Source organism: Rhinopithecus bieti, unplaced genomic scaffold (assembly GCF_001698545.2).
Source record: "Rhinopithecus bieti isolate Rb0 unplaced genomic scaffold, ASM169854v2 scaffold_70550, whole genome shotgun sequence".
In the NCBI taxonomy this organism is placed as follows: Eukaryota; Metazoa; Chordata; class Mammalia; order Primates; family Cercopithecidae; genus Rhinopithecus; species Rhinopithecus bieti.
The window spans coordinates 459,867-480,159 of NW_016826791.1; the positions used below are offsets into that span (position 1 = coordinate 459,867).

General features: G+C 39.6%; 1 protein-coding gene across 5 annotated transcripts in view; it reads left to right on the forward strand.

The window, feature by feature from the left end:
* Positions 1–20,293, forward strand: part of KMT2C (lysine methyltransferase 2C) — a 233,321-nt gene that overhangs the window by 13,039 nt on the left and 199,989 nt on the right. For all 5 annotated transcript variants that reach the window (XM_017863662.1, XM_017863658.1, XM_017863659.1 and 2 more), the window contains exon 2: positions 16,015–16,156. In XM_017863662.1, coding sequence (XP_017719151.1) covers positions 16,015–16,156 — 142 coding nt within the window. The remainder of the gene's footprint in view (positions 1–16,014; positions 16,157–20,293) is intronic.

The window sequence follows — 20,293 nt, forward strand, 5'->3', positions numbered from 1 at the left end:
TCGTGATCCGCCTGTCTCGGCCTCCCAAAGTGCTGGGATTACAGGCTTGAGCCGCCATGCCCGGCCCATTTATTTTCTTATCTATATGTAACTTTATATTATAAAGTTTTTTTTGTAAGCAGTATGTACTTGGGTTTTCTTTTTTAAAAATCTATTCTAGGCTGCGCACGGTGGCTAATACCTGGATTCCCAGCATTTTAGGAGGCTGAGGCAGGTGGATCACCTGTGGTCGGGAGTTAGAGACCAGTCTGACGAACATGGTGAAACCCCACCTCTACTAAAAATACAAAAATTAGCCGAGCATGGTGGCGGGTACCTGTCCCAGCTACTCAGGAGGCTGAGGCACAAAAATTGCTTGAATCCAGGAGGCGGAGGTTGCAGTGTGCTGAGATCGTGCCATTGCCCTCCAGCCTGGGCAACAGAGCAAGACTCTCAAAGGAAAAAAAACCAACCTATTATAACAATTTCTGTCTTTTAATTGGTATATTTAGACCGTTGTTATTCATAGCGATTCTTTTTTGTTTTTAGAGATGGAGTCTCACTGTATCACCCAGGCTGGAGTGCAGTGGTGCCATCATAGTTCACTGTAAACTTGAACTCTTGGGCTCAAGCCATCCTCCCACCTCAGCTTCCCAAGTAGCTGGAACTACCAGTGCTTAGCCTCCCAAGTAGCTGAGAGTACTGGTGCATACCACCACTCCTGGCTAATTAAAAAAAATAATTTTTTTGGAGAGACGTGTTCTTGCTGTGTTGCCCAGGCTAGTCTTGAAATGCTGGCCTTGGCCTCCCAAAGTGCTGGGATTACAGGGATGAGCCACCATGCCCAGCTTCAGTGATTGTTGATATAATGGAATAGATATCTACCATATCTGTTAACTGTTTTCTATTTGTTGTCCTTATTCTTTGTTCCTATTTTTGTCTTCCACTCTTATTTGTGCCTTTTGTGGTTTTACTTTGTTTTATTATAATTTTTTGAGACAGAGTCTCGCTCTGTAACCCAGGCTGGAGTGCAGTGGCGCCATCTCAGCTCACTGCAAGCTCCGTCTCCCGGGTTTGCGCCATTCTCCTGCCTCAGCCTTCCGAGTAGCTGGGAGTGCAGGCGCACGCCACCCTGCCTGGCTAATTTTTTATGTTTTTAGTAGAAACGGTGTTTCACTGTGTTAGCCAGGATGGTGTCGCACTCCTGACCTCGTGATCTGCCCACCTCGGCCTCGCATAGTGCTGGGATTACAGGCGTGAGCCACTGCACCCAGCCTGCCTTTTGTGATTTTGATTGAGTAATTTGTATGATTCTGTTTTCTCTCCTTAGCACAGTTTTTTCTTTTGAGTTGTTGTTTTAGAGTTTGTAATATATATTTACAACAAGTCCAAGTCTGCTTTCTAATAACACTGTGCGGTAGTGTCCCCCTTTAACTATGGTTTTGCTTTTCACAGTTTGGGTTACCTCCAGTTAACCATGGTCTGAAAATATTAAATGGGAAATTCCAGAAATGAACAATTCATAAATTTTAAGTTGTATGCTGTTTTCAGTAGCATAATGAAATCTTGTGCCTTCCAGCCTGAGATGTGAATCATCTCTTGGTCCAGTGCATCCATACTGTATATGTTACCTGCCCATTATTCACTTAGTAGCCGTCTTAGTATGATTGAAAAAACATACTGGATGTACTGGGTTTGCTATTACTTGGTTTCAGGCATCCACTGGGGGTCTTGGAATATATTCCCCATGGATAAGATGGCACCACTGTAATTTTCACTTCTAATGTGAGTACTTTATAAGAACAAAATAATCCTAATTCCTCCCTCCTATCTCTTGTATTGTTGCTGTCAGTCATTTCACTTATATATAAGCGTATGTATTTATACATAAGCAATCATCATTGAATACACTGTTGCAGATATTATTTTGAACAAACTTACCTATTAGATCAGTCAACAATAAGAAAAAAATTTTTTAAAAATTTTATCTTCACTTACCGCTTCTGAGATGCTCTTCCTTTCTTGATATAGATCTAAGTTTTGACCTGTACCATTTTGTTCTCTCTAAAGGATTTCTTGCAAGGTGTAGGTCATCTGACAACAAATTCTTCAATTTTTGTTTGCCTGAGAAAGCCTTCACTTTTGAAGGATAATTTTGCAGGGTACAGAATTATAGGTTGATGTTTTCTTTCTCTCAACGTGTTACATATTTCCTTCCCTCTCTTCTTGCTTGCATGGTTTCTGAGTTGATGTAATTGTTACCTTAGGTATTTTTTCTCCTCCTGAGCTCTTTCAGGATTTTTCAGTATTCTGTGGTTTGAATATGATGTGACCAGGTGTAGTTTTTTTGGGCATTTATCCTTTTTGATGTTCTTTGTCGTTTGGTTTCTGAGATTAATTTGATGACATTTCTTGTTCTTCGTCTCTTTTTTCTTTTTAATATTTCCATTACATGTTATCTTTTGTAGTTTTCTGTATTAAACATTCTGTTCTTTTTTTTTTTTTCCCAGTCTTTTTCTCTTTGCTGTTCAAGTTTGGAGGTTTCTTTTGAAATATCTTGAAGCAACGAGATTGTTTCCTCAGCTGTGTGAGGTCTACTAATAGGCTTACTGAAAGCATTCATCATTTCTGTTAAAGTTTTTTTAAATCTCTATCATTTTAATCTCTAGAATTTCCAGTTCTCTGCTTACATTGCCCATGTCTTCTTGCATGCTGTCTACTTTATCTCTTAGAGCCGTTAGCATATTAATCATAGTTGCTTTAAATTCCTCATCTGATCGTTTCAAATTCCCTCCAAGTCTAGTTCTGGTGTTGCTCTATACTGTGTTTTTTGCTTTTTAGTATACCTTGTAATTTTTTTTCTCAATAGCCAGATGTAATGCACTGGGTAAAGACAACAGCTGTAAACAGATAGGCCTTTAGTAATGTGGTGAGCCTTGTAGGAGGAGGGGGAAGTCTGAGTTTTTTATTCTTCCTCCCTGCCCTGTGCTTTCACTGCTCTTAGGTGGGGCAGAATGGCCTAGAATGGGCTAGAGTTAGATAATTCTTCTAGGCTAGAACTGTCTGGAGTTTATTCTCTTCTTGTAGGTTAGGCTTTAGTTACATAGTTTCTCCTGAAGGCAGGCCTTGTTAAGAGAATGCTCTGGTGTATTTAGAAATGGTTCCTTTTCCCCCCCTGCTGTTGAAAGCAAGAAGGGATTTTTCTGTGAAATTCACTGTGAGAAACTGGTAGAACTCCTAGAGGTAAAACACAAAACTGTTGGGCCCCACAGTGACTGGGTCCCTCTGTAGTTTTTATCTTCCAGACTTCTCTGCACTGAACCTCCAGCGTTTTGTCAATTATGGTTCAGGTTTTGGTACCCATGGAGGTTTTTACCCATGGGTTTCTGGTCAGGTAAGTTGTGATTCTTGTCTATCCCTCCAGTTCTGAGGGTACCTGTTTGCCCTGTGACTTTATTGATCTTATGCATCTAGCAAGAGTTGTTGATTTTCAGTTTAGCTTTTAAATGTATTAACTATAGTTATAGCCCTTTTCTAATTTGGTAAGTCAGTTATAACTAGTGGAATGGATTATAATTAATAGTTAACAATAACTAAGTTAATATCCATTAGTGTAAATATGTCTCATAAATAATATTAATCTTATTAAAGTAATAAAACTTTGATTTAATATCAACATTACCATTTGTGAGTAACCTTTGAGGGATTTCCACTAATGATGTCTATCATACTGCCTTATTTATGTGTCACAATCTTAGATTATCTTCTGGTCTAGTTATTTGTTACTTTTTCGCTGTTGCTTATGTAATAACTGTTGGTTCTTATTTAGTGGTGGCTTTCAGATGTTAGTGTTTAATTGACGTAGACAAGATAGGGGTCTTTTGCTTTGTCCATACACTTGATGAGACAGGTGGAATTGGAGTTCCAAAGCCTTGCATATGTTACTTTAATTCAACACCTTTTGGTTATTTGCATATGTTTTAAATATTCAACTTTGTATAAACCCCATATATGCCTTTATTCACAAGAATAGAAACTTTAGTGATATTATTATTTTAAAAAATGGACACCCTAAATTATTGTTTGTACATTTTGAGTATAGCTACTCATTGAACAGGTTATGGTGACATTTGGCACAAAGAAAAAGCCTGGATTCTTGTTACATTAATTGGTGTAACAATTTAACTTTACCTGTCCTTTCTTATCTTTTTTTGGTATGAAAGTTTGTAATTGACTCTTGTCTTTGAATTATCAGGTTTTTCTTTGGATAATATTTTCCACTAACTTTAGTAGATTATTTAAAATTAAATATTGTGGTGGTAGATATTGGTGTTGTCTGTCAAATAGCTCTGGCACTCTCCCTTCTGGATATGTGGTGGAATTACACAGCTCCAAGCCTGCTTGAGGGACCCATATGATTGTGTCCAGTGAATTGTGGGTGGAAATCATATGAGTCACTTCTGCACTGGAGCAAAACCCTCCCGAGCTTTTTTCTTTTGTAGTCATTGTTTGAAATACTGACCGCTTCGACGGTTTAGATGAAGAGATGGTGGAGCAAAGACACCTATATGTCTTTGATAAGCCATACATAATCTTCAAACTGAAGTTTAAAATGAAAACTTCAGCTACTTATTGCCATGTAACAAATTATTTCAGAACACAATGGCTTAAAAAGCAGACATATTTCATGATCTGGTGGGTTAGGAATTTAGGTCAGGCTTGGCATCAGGTTGATGCTCTACTGGCATCAACCAGAGTCATTCGTTGCTATTCAGGTGACACTTGGGCTGGTCTAGAGGATCCAAGACAGTTTCATTGGTTGATTTTTGTTTTTAAGGCCTAAAGTTAAATTTCAGAAGAAGATCAGTATTGGTAGAAATAACTGTTACAAAGATGTATGTTGTAATTTGTTTACTTTATTTTCGTTTATTTCATTAATTGCAAAAAACTCCATTAAAAATATTTAAAAGTTACGTAGGAAAACTGAAGGAAATATTGATAACAGCTAAATAAAACACCTAGAGAACAGCTGACTTATAACAATTACTTTTTTTTTCATTTATTAGCAGTCTATCCTGCTTAAACAATTACTGTTTAAATTAATGCCCATATATTTTTTGGCTTTTGACAAGTATTGAACTCTTAAGCTTTTTGAGTTTGCGTTAAAACATCACATTAAATATTATAACAGTAATGTATATTTGTAGAAATTTATAGAACTGTGGATAAGTATAAAGAGAGTAAGTCATTGGTAAAACTGTTAACTACCAGAGAAAATTAGTGCTTTTTTTGTGTATTTACTTTTTTTTTTTTTGAGACGGAGTCTCGCTCTGTCACCCAAGCTGGAGTGCACTGGCCAGATCTCAGCTCACTGCAAGCTCCGCCTCCTGGGTTCACGCCATTCTCCTGCCTCAGCCTCCCGAGTAGCTGGGACTACAGGCGCCCGCCACCTCGCCCGGCTAGTTTTTTGTATTTTTTAGTAGAGACGGGGTTTCACCGTGTTAGCCAGGATGGTCTCGATCTCCTGACCTTGTGATCCGCCCGCCTCGGCCTCCCAAAGTGCTGGGATTACAGGCTTGAGCCACCGCGCCCGGCCTGTGTATTTACTTTTAGTTGCTTAAATTGTTCTGTGAAAGCAGCAACCACATTCATATTATTAATCAGTGCCAATATTTTAGTTTAGTGAATATAGGGTTAATAAATAATTTGCTTTTTTCTAATGTAGTGGTAATGCTTTAGCTTTACAACACAATTTTGATGACATTGGATACACTAGATTCAATGAGATACATCCAGAAAACGTAACTGTCAGGAGACAAACTTCTTTCAAAAGAAGGAAGGGACATGGTTACACAATTTCTTAGCTATGTTTTCTTCTGTAGTTTTAGTAGGAAGCAAGCATGAAAAATATTGCCATTCTCTGGAGGTAAGGGAAATAAGTTATTCTATTTAATAGCTGATTAGGCTGGGCATGGTGATGGTGGCTCATGCTTGTAATTCTAGCACTTTGGGAGGCTGAGGTGGGAAGATAACTTGAGCCCATGAGACCAGCCTGGGCAACATAGTGAGTCCCTGTCTCAACAACAACAACAAAAAAAAGGCCAGGTATGATAGCATGTGCCTTGTAGTCCTGGCTAATGGGGAAGCTGAGATGGGAGGATACCTTCAGACCAGGAGTTTGAGGTTATGATGAGCTATGATTGTGCCACTGTACTCTAGCCTGGGTGACAGCATGAGCCCATCTCTTTAAAAAAAAAAAAAAAAAAAAAAGGCCGGGCATGGTGGCTCATGCCTGTAATCCCAGCACTTTGGGAGGCCAAGGTGGGCGGATCACGAGGTCAGGAGATAGAGACCATCCTGGCTGACATGGTGAAACCCTGTCTCTACTAAAAATACAAAAAATTAGCCAGGCGTGGTGGTGGGTGCCTGTGGTCCCATCTACTCAGGAGGCTGAAGCAGGAGAATGGCGTGAACCCGGGAGGCGGAGCTTGCAGTGAGCTGAGATCGTGCCACTGCACTCTAGCCTGGGGGACAGAGCAAGACTCCATCTCAAAAAAAAAAAAAAAAAAAAAAAAAAAAAAAAAAAAAAAAAAAAATTTATTAAAGCATAGAGGGAGGAAGGCATATTTTTTGGATAACTAGTTGATAATGAATATCAGTGTTTACTTGTATAGTTAGTAAATACGAGTTCTTTTTAAATATATTATTTTTCTCTGTGCTTTTGTAAATCTTTGTGTCTGTATATACGATTTATCTGCTTGCTTTATATTATATAATTAGCATTAAGCAATTATCGAACATCATTCAGGTTTTATGATAGCTCTGGTTTATAAAAACAGATACAGCGCCTGTTTTCATAGAGCATATAGTCAAACTGGGGGTGTGGTCTCTTGTGAATGGCACATATAGAACAGAGGTTCTTAACTTTTCGGTGCCATAGTCGCCTTTGGTAGTATGGTGTAGTCCATAGACTCTTTTCAAATAGTGTTTTAAATGAATAAAATAAAATATACCAAAATAAGATTACAAAGATAAACAATTGCATTGAAATAAAATAAGCCAAACTTGTAGTTTTGTAACATCTTTTTAATCCACACTTGAATTATAAAATCTAGCAGTGGATTTAATAACTATTGTAATTTTGAAGTATTGATGATGGTGAAATATATTTTGGGATATCTGCAACAACTGCATGTGATAAGAAAATATCCATGATTTCTGTTGGTGACAAAGACTTAGGTATCCACTAATACCACTGTGCATGCTGCTTACATTCTTAATATTTTCTTAGAATTCTAAATTTGGAAGTGAGTAAAATGAGAGGTTAGTAAAATAAAGAAGTAACTTCTCCCTCTAAAATCCCGGAACCCTTGAATAAGCAAACTTTAAAACTCCATTGAAAAAGTAGGGTGCTTTAAAAGAGTGTACTAATGTATTGATAAGGGAGTCCATAATTGACCTAAAATATTTTTGACATAGTCTGTTATGCTATCAATGTTGGTAAGTTTGTTCAGTATATTTGTAGGCTACATACAGTCCTTTCAAAGAAGTATTTAACCTTTGAGGGAAATACTTTTGTAATTGTTAAAAATCAAAATGCTTTATTTCTGTGAACTTGACTGTGAGATAAATATTCTCTCCACTTCATAATTTTATTCAGCAGTGCCTAAAAAAGAGAAAACTCTATTTTAGTTATCATCTCATAGTCTTTATATTCAGTAAATGGTCACTCAGTAACATGGTCCTAGTAAGACTGTTAACATTTCTCTTTAATATTGATGCATTTGTAAAACTTACAAGCTACACTTTGATGCTATGCCAGGTGGGGGAAGTAGTGAAAAGAGCACATCAGGCTTTAGAGTTGCACAGCCTGATTTTGGATCCCAGTTTTGTTTCCTATTAGCTTTGTGATCTTGAGCTTGTAATTAACTTTCAGATTTTAGTTTCCTTATCTTTTAAATGAAGAAAATATGTTAGATGTTACTCTTTTTTTAAAAGAGAAGACTTGAGAGAGAACTATTAGGCACACTTTGATTTATCCTTTTAGTTTTAGCTGGGCTTCTAACACCTTTCTGAAGCCTTTCTGAGCTGTATTACCCACCTCTTCCCCTTAACTCCCATCATACCATGTGCTTACCAGCATCATGACTATAACTGTGTCCTCTTTTTTTTAGACGGAGTCTTGCTGCGTCCCCCAGGCTGGAGTGCAGTGGCGCGCTCTTGGCTCGCTGCAAGCTCCGCCTCCCGGGTTCACGCCATTCTCCTACCTCAGCCTCCTGAGTAGTTGGAACCACAGGCGTCCACCACCAAGCCTGGCTAATTTTTTGTATTTTTAGTAGAGACGAGGTTTCACCATGTTAGCCAGGATGGTCTCTATCTCCTGACCTTGTGATCCACCCACCCCGGCCTCCCAAAGTGCTAGGATTACAGGCGTGAGCTACCGCACCTGGCCTATTGTGTGCTATTTTTATTTTCAGTCTTCCACATAGATCCATTAAACGTAAGGATCTTGACTATCTTTGTAATGACTACCATTTGAATAGAAATTATGGTATGTAGTTGTTACTCAAAATTTTGTTTGGTAAATAACCATTCTAAATTAATGATATATTAAATCTGGAGCATAGAGCCAGGAGGGGCTAAATAAATGTTCTCTTTATTCCCGTTCGTTACTTCTCATAATGCAATTTAGCAATTCATGATGTGACATCAAGAGTTAGAAATTGAGTAGGTGAGGGCCAAGCGCAGTGGCTCATGCCTGTAATCCCAGCACTTTGGGAGGCTGAGACTGGTGGATCATGAGGTCAGGAGAGTGTGACCAGCTAACACGATGAAACCCCGTCTCTACTAAAAAATACAAAAAGCAGCCGGGTATGGTAGCGGGTGCCTGTAGTCCCAGCTACTGAGGAGGCAGGAGAATGGCGTGAACCCGGGTGGCAGAGCTTGCAGTGAGCCGAGATCACAGCACTGCACTCCAGCCTGGGCGACAGAGCCAGACTCTGTCTTTAATAAAAAAAAAAAAAGAAAAAAAAAATTGAGTAGGTGAGGTGGACAAGTAAATCCATAGACTATAGTGTGTGAATATAGATAGAGGTCATCAGAGTAACAGCTACATCACTACACTTAGGATGTTGAGCTAAGTGCTTTTCATGCATCCTTTTTTTTTTTTTTATAATCATAAAGATAGTTTTATACTAGGTGGTATTGTCTGTCTTTTAAATGACGAGCAAAGTAAAATTGAGATGAAGTTAAATAACTTGCCAAAGGTCACATTGCTAGCAGATGGCTGAGCTAGAATGCAAACTCGGAACCACTGGATTCCAGGCATTTGATTTTAACTAACACAGCAGACAACTTTTGCTGTTAAACTTTCCCATGTCTTAGAACCAATTTATGTAGGATAAATTAGAATCATTGGAGGTGGAAAAGTAAAGGTTTAAAAGAGGGTATGTTATGAAATTATTTAAGGGAAAGAGTTAGATCTAATTTATCTTTGCATCCCCAGAGATATGCCTGGCACATAGATGATGCTATTTAATGAAGTGCACAATCTCTTCAAGTTCTCTTAGGAATTACTTACATGTGATTAGGTTCTCTTTTTTATTGTTGTTGAGAGACAGGGTCTTGCTCTGTCGCCCAGGGTGGAGTACAGTGGTATGATCTTGGTTCAGCTGCAACCTCTGCCTCCCAGGCGTAAGTGATTCTTCCACCTCAACCTCCTGAATAGCTGGGTCTACTGGTGTGTGCCACCAAGGCCGGCTGAATTTTTTTTGCTTTTGCCATGTTGCCCAGGCTGATCTTGAACTTCTGGGCTCAAGTGATCCTCCTGCCTCCCAAAGTGCTGGGATTACAGGTTTGAGCCACCACGCCAGGTCAATGATTAGGTTCTTTAGTATGTTACCACTGTACATGTGCCACCTAGTAGATGGAGATTATCCATAGATAGTGGCTACAGATGAAATTGCCTCACCTGTCCTTATCCCAGGGTTGCAGTGGTCCACCAAAATGACTGGCGCATTTTGTGACCAATTGCCATTGCCTGTATTTAGGTCAGGTTCAAAGTAAGGGGAAAGATATATTGGGGATTTCATATTCAAGAAAAATACCACACTAAAGTTTTAAAATGCAGTGTAAATTTTTAAATATCTGCTCCAGTTTCCAGAGTTTGGCTTGCAGGCAGTTTGAGCTAATTGAACCTTATGGAAGGCAAAAACTCTGCAAAGTGTTGGAGTAGCCAAACCTGGACTACTTTATTGGCTAACTTCTTTCTTTAGGCAAAGCATAGGATAGTATTCAAGAGTACATTTTAAATAATAAACTAGAGATAATTAAGTACTGGCATCAGGAATATTTCCTCAGATATCACTGGGTTTATAGTCATTTCATCCAGAGCATCTCTGATGACATCTCTGGTTGGATCCCTGGTTGACATCAGTTTTATCCAGAGCAGTGTGTTTCACATTCTGCTGCCAAACTCTGACAATTGTTTGAAGACTAGGATTAGGAGAAGAGAGAGAGAGACATAAACACTCAATTGTCCTGCCTTGACTTTGACAGATAGTAAGATCTAACATATTCTACCAAATGAAGAGTGACAGTTAAAGACAGCTTCTGTTATTACCTGAAGTATCACATATTTAGTGATACCTTTTTTGTTGTTTGTTTCTATTTTGTGGCAGGAATTACTGCTACCTAAGAAGCAGTCATAGAGTCCTCCTTATTTGTTAAAGAACACAAGACCAAAACAACAAAATCTAAACCAAAAGTAAAACCAAAACTTAGCACTCCCTGCTGTTTCTTTAGCAGATCCAGGTTAGAATCATGGGCAGAGCCAGTGATGATAATAGCTAGAGGAGAAAAGAGAACAGGATGAACTCTGAAAGCCTGTCTTCTTACCTGCTTTGTGGGATCAGATCTGGTGCTGATCCTATTTCTTAAAAAACAAAAACAAACAAACAAAAAACTCTATAGTCTGAATCTTTTTTTCCTCTTTGAAATTCAGGAAACATAATTTCAAAAGGTTGTATACCTGCAAACCTACTGACCAACCAGTAACAGTAATGTTTAACTTTTCTATTTCCTTCTGGCTCTAATTTGAGGGAGAGATAGACACTGTCCTACTTGTTTTCCCTTAGCTGTTAGCAATAAAACTCCCCTAAAAATAATAAAAGTGCTGTGTATTTTCTTTTGTGGGAACAAAAATAAGGAAAAAGCTGAGACTGTTATATACTGTGCTAGGAGAAGGCCATTTTTGACTAGACGTCATATATGGTAGATAGCAGCATACTAAAAGGAAACAGACAAGTCATACTTTATTGGAGGGAGCACAGTTTGGGAGTGGGGATAAATGGATCTGGCACCAGGAAGAAAAATGTTTCTAGGGTAATGTAATGATTTGTGACCCTGGTCCATTTGACTCGTTGTGAGTTTCTGAAGGCACTATTCTTACTCCTCCTTTACGTTTGTCACTTATTTTTCTCTTCCCCTTATTACCCAGTAGTAAGAATGGTATAAAATGTGTATGTCCCAAAATGTGTCTGGGCCTCTCTGAGTAGAAATGAAATGCTTTCATAAAGGTATTTATATATATGATAATTTTATAGTACTTTGAATATAATGGGCAGGCAGAGAGTGTCTCTCCAGCAGAATTGTATTCTTTTTTGTCTTTGGCTGTAAAAATACTAGAGAGAGGCAACACAGAATACCCTTTGGCTCATTCCAGATGCTTTCCCTAGAGCTACAGGCTCTGTAAGTACAGTCTGCATTCCAAATAGGTTGTAGCTGTATTAAATATTTTAATACAGCATAAAAAAGGTCAGTTGATTTTCAAACTCCATTATCAGTGTCTCACGGCCTGATCACCAAGCCACTTGAAGTTTTTGTTATGGCAGTTCTTCACTCTTAATACCAGTTCTCTGTGTTAATTAGGGCATGGGTTAAGCTGCTGTAACAGAGACCCCAAAATATAGCAGTGGCTTAAATAAAACAAATTGATCTTTCTCTCATGTAGTATTTCTGAGGATGGAGAGCTTAGGTTGATGAGTCTTTGTTCCAGATTATTGTTTGTTGACCCAAGTTTCTTCTATCTTGTCTCTCTGCCATCACCTGGAGCATTGCCCCTCATGGGCAGCATTGCAGCTGGGTTGCTGTCATGTCCAATCCAGTACGTGGGAAAGGGGACTATAATTTAGTTAAGAGCAGGTCACTTCCTTTTAGATGATGAAGTTGCACAGTTGCGTCTGGTCATATTCTCTTTGTAAGAACTTCCCATGGTTTGCTGCAAAGAGGGTTGGGGAGTAAAGTCTCTAGCTGAGCAGTTACGTGCCCTGCTAACACTTGAAAAGTATGGGAGATGAAGAGTATGTTTTTGTCCTTTGTGTGCTTTCTGCAGGTTTATGTGCCTTGTTCATCTTTGAAGTTCTTTAGCTATTCTTGATCTGAATACCTTTTTTAGGGGGAGGGATTCAAATTTTATTTATTTTCTCTCATCTGCGACACATTCATTTTGTTCATGAGGTCATTTGTCACATAGAAATGTAAATTTTCATTTTATGATTCCTTTTGAATACAGACTTGTATTTGTAGATTTGATTCTAGATACTTTATCAATTTTGTCTCTAGGGATAGACAGGACACCTTGATTGGTAGACTGCATAAACAATTTAAGGTCAGCTTTTCTATTTCAAGTTTTTAAAAAAGAAAAGAAACATGTTAAGTATGAAAACCAAAACCATCTGTTTGATGCTTCATGTTATCATTAATTTTATGATTTGATAGGATTCACAGTTATTTGTAGTTTTTTCTAACTACGCAAGTATAGTTATACAAATTGGTCGTTTTCACAATATTTTCTAAAATTCATTTTGATTGTAGAAGATAGTTTTTTTTTTTTTAAAAGGAAAGTCAGGCCGGGCGCGGTGGCTCAAGCCTGTAATCCCCGCACTTTGGGAGGCCGAGACGGGCGGATCACGAGGTCAGGAGATGGAGACCATCCTGGCTAACGTGGTGAAACCCCGTCTCTACTAAAAAAATACAAAAAAACTACCCGAGTGAGGTGGCAGGTGCCTGTAGTCCCAGCTACTCGGGAGGCTGAGGCAGGAGAATGGTGTAAACCCGGGAGGCGGAGCTTGCCATGAGCTGAGATCCGGCCACTGCACTCCAGCCTGGGTGACAGAGCGAGACTCCGTCTCAAAAAAAAGGAAAGTCAGATTGAAGTGCTAATCTGAGTGATAAGAAATCAAGTTTTGTGTGAAATTTAGTGTTCAAGATGCTAAATATGTCTAGTGTATAGTTGAAATATGGTGTGGAACTCAGGAGACAAGTTGGTGCTAGAGATGTTGATTTACAAATCATTAAGTCCAGAGGGAACTGTTGAAATGTGAATAATAATTAAGTTCTTCAAAGAGGAGCTTATAGGCTGGGTGCAGTGGCTCATGCCTGTATTCCTGGCACTTTGGGAGGCCAAGGCAGGAGGATGACTTGAGGCCAGGAGTTTGAGACTTACCTGGGCAGCATAGTGAGACCCCCATTTCTACAAAAAGATGAAAAAGAATGTGGTAACATGTGCCTGTAGTCCCAGCTGCTTGGGAGGCTGAGGTGGGAGGATTGCTTGAGCCCAGGAATGTGAATGGTCATACTACCCCACTGCAGCGTGGGCGACAGAGTGAGTCCTTTTCTCAAAAACAAAAACAACCAACCAACCCAGGAGTGTATAAAGGATGTATAGACGGCTGTACCTATATTTAGAGGTCTAAAGGAAATCAGCTGAAGAGACAGATATTAGACTATTATATCTCCCTGCTTATAAAAGATAGAAGAACATTTCACTAAGGAGGAAGTGGTCTTGGTGTGAAATGAATTTTTAGGTTGTTTGAAGAAAGTTTGTGAGTGGTGACTGGATTGTTAATGCTTTTGCCATTGATCCATTGGTGGTGTTGATGAGAATAATTGTGTGTGTGTGTTTTGAGATGGAGTTTAGTTCCTGTTGCCCAGGCTGGAGTGCAATGGCATGATCTCAGCTCACCACAACATCCACCTCCCAGATTCAAGCGATTCTCCTGCCTCAGCCTCCTGAGTAGCTGGGATTACAGGCATGTGCCACCATGCTCTGCTAATTTTATATTTTTAATAGAGACAGGGTTTTACCATGTTGGTCAGTCTGGTCTCGAACTCCGGACCTCAGGTGATCTGCCCACCTTGGCCTCCCAAAGTGCTAGGATTACAGGTGTGAGCCACCGCACCTGGCTGAGAATAATTGTTATAATAGGCTGGATACAATTAGAAAGGTATAGTTGAAGGGGAAGGTAGTAGAGTTCAGTCAGTTTATTGTGCCATCTCATGAATTTGGTGGTAAAAGGAAAGACGGAAAAGGAGCTTGAAAGGACTTTAAGATTTTTTTGTTTGTTTGGGGTTAGTGATGCAGAAAGGTCTAAATAAATTTCAAGTTAGAAAAGAAGGAGCCAGCCAAGAGCATAGAACTGCATCATGAGCACTGGTGGGGAGGTGTAATGTCCCTTCATTCTAGTAATAGAGTATGATAGACAGAGTGGGCATATAATTTTTATTAAACGAGAAGAATGATGTTGGGGTAGTGGTGTATGGAAATCCTCTCAGCTATTAGGTTGCCTCCTGAGAAAGAACATTTAAGGCGTTTGGGGTTGGACTCAAGGAGAATGGAAACAGGCAGTAAGGTGAAGGTTTGTCCTTTTCAAATATTAAGCCTTTAGAATGACTAATTAGGATACATAATGAGTCTTTTAATGATAATATAAAGTGTGAAACGATTTTTAATGATTCACTTTGAAATACATTTGTTCTGTAGACCAATTGCTATAATCCTGAAAATAAGATTCTTTTTTGGCCGGGCACAGTAGCTCATGCCTATAATTCCAGCACTTTGGGATGCTGAGGTGGGTGGATCATCTGAGGTCGGGAGTTTAAGACCAGCCTGGCCAACGTGGTGAAACCCAGTCTCTACTAAAAATACAAAAATTAGCCAGGTGTGGTGGTGGGTGCCTGTAATCCCAGCTACTAGGGAGGCTGAGGCGGAAGAATCACTTGATCCCAGGAGGCAGAGGTGGCAGTGAGTTGAGATCGCGCCATTGCATTCCAACCTGACTGACAGAGCGAGACTCCATCAAAATAAAAGAAAAAACATTTTTTATTTTTGTTTTTGAGGTAGGATCTGGATATGTTGCCCAAGCTGGAGTCCAGTGGTATCATCACAGCTCACTGTAGCCTCAACTGTTGGGGCTTGGTTGATTCTCCCACCTCAGCCACCTGAGTAGCTAGGACTACAGGCGTGTGCCACTATACTTGGCTAATTTTTTGTAGAGATGGGATGTCACCATGTTTCCCAGGCTGTCTTGAACTACTGGGCTCAAGCAATACGCCTGCCTCAGCCTCCCAAGGTGCTGGGATTACATGTGTGAGCCACCACACCTGGCCAAAATAAGATTCTATTTTTGAGATGGGGTCTGGCTTTGTCACCCAGGTCTGAGTGCAGTGGCATGATCCTGGCTCACTGCAGCCTCCGCCTCCCAGGTTCAAGGCATATCCTTCTATCTCAGCCTCCTGAGTAGTTGACACTGGAAGCATTCACCACCTTGCCTGGCTAATTTTTATATTTTTTGTTGAGATGAGATTTCACCATCTTGCCCAGGCCAGCCTTAAACTCCTGAACTCAAGGGATTTGCCTGCTTTGGCCTCTCAAATTGGTGCAGGGATTACAGGCATGAGCCATCATGCCTGGCCAAGATTCTTAACATTTATTGCTAGGATGAAACTTCTCTGAGTCAGCTATAACTCGGGCGCAAGTAAAAGTGTACCATGCTTCACATTATGTTGATAATCATTTTGCAGTAGAGAATAAAGATGCACAATACCACTAATTATGTGCATAAACTTTCCTGTATTAGTGAAGTATTGTTATTTGTTGTTTCTTTTTACATTATGACCTATGCTTTATAGATAAATTCACCAGTGATTAATATAAATACAAAAATGACTCTTTGTTTTCTCTTGTTTACTGTTAAGCGGAAATCAAAGAACAATCTGCAGAAGAGGATGCTGAAGCAGAAGTGGATAACAGCAAACAGCTAATTCCAGCTCTTCAGCAATCTGTGTCTGAGGAATCGGCAAACTCCCTGGTCTCTGTTGGTGTAGAAGCCAAAATCAGGTTAGAGAATGAATGCAGCTGGATTGGATATTAGTGACAGGAATAAAACAGTGAATCGACTATAGAGAAAATTCAAGGAGTATGAGTTTAGGATGAAAATCTGGGTGGACTTTTATGATTTAGTAGCTGAATTTGAAGCTGATGCCTCTGTGTGTAATTGGGTTGGGTACATCTGTGGGCTTAGGCAATTGTAGAACACGGCAGCACACTAGGGTTTTACTCTAGTCACCTCAGGCCAGTACAGAATATTACCAATGTGCTATTCCTGGCAGAAGACATAAATGTGAGCATTTAGCATGATGATTAATTTTTGATACTTACCTATAAACTTAAGTTTATACTTTTGTTCCTTACCTTCTCCCCATTCATTAAAAAAGGACTCACAGGACATTATAACGTATGTTTTTTTTTTTCTTCCCCCCNGTCTCGATCTCCTGACCTTGTGATCCGCCCGCCTCGGCCTCCCAAAGTGCTGGGATTACAGGCGTGAGCCACTGCGCCTGGCCCTGCATAGAGTGTTTTAAGCAGCTTGTAGCCAGGACTAGAAGCTGGACGAAGAATCCAAGCTGTTAACCGTTACAAAAAGCTGCTGCTCCATTGGTCAACTCAGCATGCCCCCTAAGTTACATGATCACCTCTGTACTTTCGCTCATTAAATTATTTCCTCCTCTAACTATGTCCTACTCATCTGTCATATCTTTAGCTCAAGTCTCACTTCTCACTGAATCTCTCCATGCCTCACCAACTCTCAGTGACATCTCCTTCCTTTTACCCCTTTTTTTTAGATGAAGTCTTGCTCTGTCACCAAGCTGGAGTGCAGTGGTGCCATCTCAGCTCCCTGCAACCTCCGACCCCCTGATTCAAGCAATTTTTCTGCCTCAGGCTCCCGAGTAGCTGGGATTATAGGCGTCACCACCATGCCCAGCTAATTTTTGTATTTTTAGTAGAGACAGGGTTTCACCATGTTGGCCAGGATGGTCTCGATCTCCTGACTTCATGATCCGCCTGCCTTGGCCTCCCACAGTGCTGGGATTACAGGCACGAGCCACCACACTGGGCCTGTAACCTATCATTCTATAATTCAGCTTTGAAGTCTTAAGAGTTTTTAGACCTTGTTTGAAAAACATGAATAAAATAATGAAATTATCCATCAGTTTAGTACTCCCATGTTTTTCCCTCCCTCCTTCTCTCCCTCCCTCCCTTCTTCCCCTCCCTCCTTCCTTCCCTACCTTCCTCCCTCCTTCCTCTCCATCCCTTCTCCCTCCTTCCTCCCTTCCTTTCCCTCCCCCTTCCTTTTCCTCTTCCTTTTCTTCCTTTCCTTTCTTTTTTTTTATTTTTTAATTTTTATTTTTTTTATTTTTTTGAGGCAGGGTCTTACTCTGTTACCCAGGGTGGAGTGCAGTGGTGTGATCAGAGCTCACTGTAGCCTCAACCTCCCAGGCTCAGGTGATCCTCCCACCTTAGCCTCCCAGGTAGCTGGGACTACAGGTGTGTGCCACCATACTTGACTAATTTTTAAGTGTTTTTTTTTGGTAGAGATTGGGTCTCTTTATGTTATCCAGGTTGGTCTGGAACTCCTGGGCTAAAGCAGTCTTGTCTCAGCCTCCCTAAGTGGTGGAATTATAAGCATGAACCACTGTACCTGGCCTCTCTCATCTTCTTGAAGCATTTTCTTTTGTTTGCTTTTGGGACATCTCACTCCTCATTTTGTCTTTTGCTAGTTGCTGTGGAGACTCTACATGTTTATAATTTTGGAATTCTTAAGGATACATCCTCAGATATCTTGTCTACTTTTTGTCTCTGTTCACCCCCTAGGAAAGAAAGCTCATTCATTCTGATAGCTGTAACCTCTGTGTATGCCCTTAAGAGTCTCATATGTTCATTTCCATTATTCTTCTTTACCTGATCTCCAGACCTTTATGTCCAGTTGTCTGCTTGACATCTCCATTTGGAAGTGTGTTAGACACCTCACCCTTAACATGTCCAATACCGTGCTTGATTCTGCCTCCACCTCTGCCCCAAATCTGCTTCTCCCCAAGATTTCCTCATTTCAATAAATAACGCCAGTATTCACTCGGTTGTTTAGTCCAGAAACTTTGGAAGTTAATCCTTGATTTCTATCTTTTCTCATACCTTATAGCTCAACTTGATAACCAGAGCAGCTTGTTACTGCCTTAACTTGCCTACCATTTTGGTTGAAGTCACTGTTATCCCTTGAAAGTTGTAGTAGCCTTTTAAACAGTCTTTCTGCTTCTCTTTACCTTTCCACAGTACAATTTGTTTATAGCACAGTTGCAAAAATTATTCTAATAATGATAATCAGGTCCCCACTATCCACTCTCTTTCATGACTATTATATTTAAATTATATTCATAATTTCAAGTACTTACCATGTCTACAAGGTGTGATCTGTTCCTGACTCTCTCTCTCATGTCATTTGTCACTTACTGTGCTCTCACCACATTGGCCTCACTCCTTTACATGTGCTGATGGGGTTTCTGTCTGAGAGCTTTGGTGCTTGCTTTGCTTGTCTCCTGGTTTACCTCCCAGAAAGGACACCTTGCTGATAATACTATCCTCCTCTGAAGGGCCACATTTAGCTTAGTCTCAGTCAGCTCAGGAAAAAGAACATACAGTGTGAATCAAGGTAAAGAACACACTGGTGTTTGTTATACTGCAGTCCTCTCCTCCTCCTCTAGTATTTTTTGGGAGGTTTGAACATTTTCAAAATAAAAGAGTAGGATGGAAAAGAAAACAGCAGCAGCTCCCACCATATTTTACATAGTAACCTGCTATATTTTTCTTTTTTTTACTTTATGTTCTAGGGTACATGTGCACAACGTGCAGGTTTGTTACATATGTATACATGTGCCATGTTGGTGTGCTGCACCCATTAACTTGTCATTTACATTAGGTATATCTCCTAATGCTATCCCTCCCCACTCCCCCCCACCCCACAACAGGCCCCGGTATGTGATGTTCCCCTTTCTGTTTGTGGCACTTATTATTTTCCAGCAGTTCATTTGACTGTCATGTGAATTCTGAAGGCAGGCACTTTGCTGGTGGGCTTTGTTCACTGCACTGTGTCCTGCACCTAGTAGTCCCTGACAGAGATTAGGTGCTGTATAAATATTTTTTTAATGAATAATGCGTTCTAGTTGATTGAAAAACATTTAAAATTCTGCTTAAATTTTTGTGGTTTGATACTACCATAAACTTTAATTTTTACTGTTTTCTGTAGAAGTTAGAAATGGTGTAATGCATATGTGGAATTGAGAGGTACAGAATGCAGAATATTTGCTAGTTTAGAGCAGGTGCCTGAGAGCCTTCTGAAAGGATTCTGTGCTCGGTATCCTCTAGGCCTACTTCAGGAGCCCATTGTAGTTCTTAACTTCCTTGCTTGGTTCTGCAGATCTTAAGGACAGAGTATGCCTGACTGACTTATCTTTTTGTCCCCTGTGAGTAGCACACTGTCACTGTTAGTCCTCATCTAATACTTGTACAAAGAACGAAAGTTAAAAGCTACTCATGAATATATGATAATTTCATTTATAATAATCATGGCCTATCAGTGGAAAAGAATAGGTTACTCAATAATTGACTGTCTACTTAAAAAATATAGGTAGATTGATGCTCATACCACATGGAAACATAACCTTGAGGTAGATTAATAAGCAATGCCATTGTTATTTATTTATCCTGGGCTATACTACCACTACCACTGTTACTTTCATTAGACAGGACAGACTGAATGTACACTGTGAGAAGGCCAGCATACCATAAATACAGACCTGATGTTTATTCCAAGCTCCACCACTTTTGACCTTTATTTATTCATTTTTATCTCTCTGTCCCATAGTTTCCTTAAAATAGGATGTACAGATGGAATTTAATGAATTTTAATGGTGTAGTATATAAAATGTTCTAAATGAATCTGTAATCATCCTATTACAATTAATAGGATTTTAGCAAGATTGCTAGATACAAAATCAAAATGCAAAAATCACATGTGTTTATATAGGAACAGAGTTAAATGGTATTTTTTAGCATATTATTTTCCAATAATATAAAATTATATGTGACTAGGATTATGTGCAAAATGTAAGACTTTTATTTTACTAGAGAAAATTATAAAAC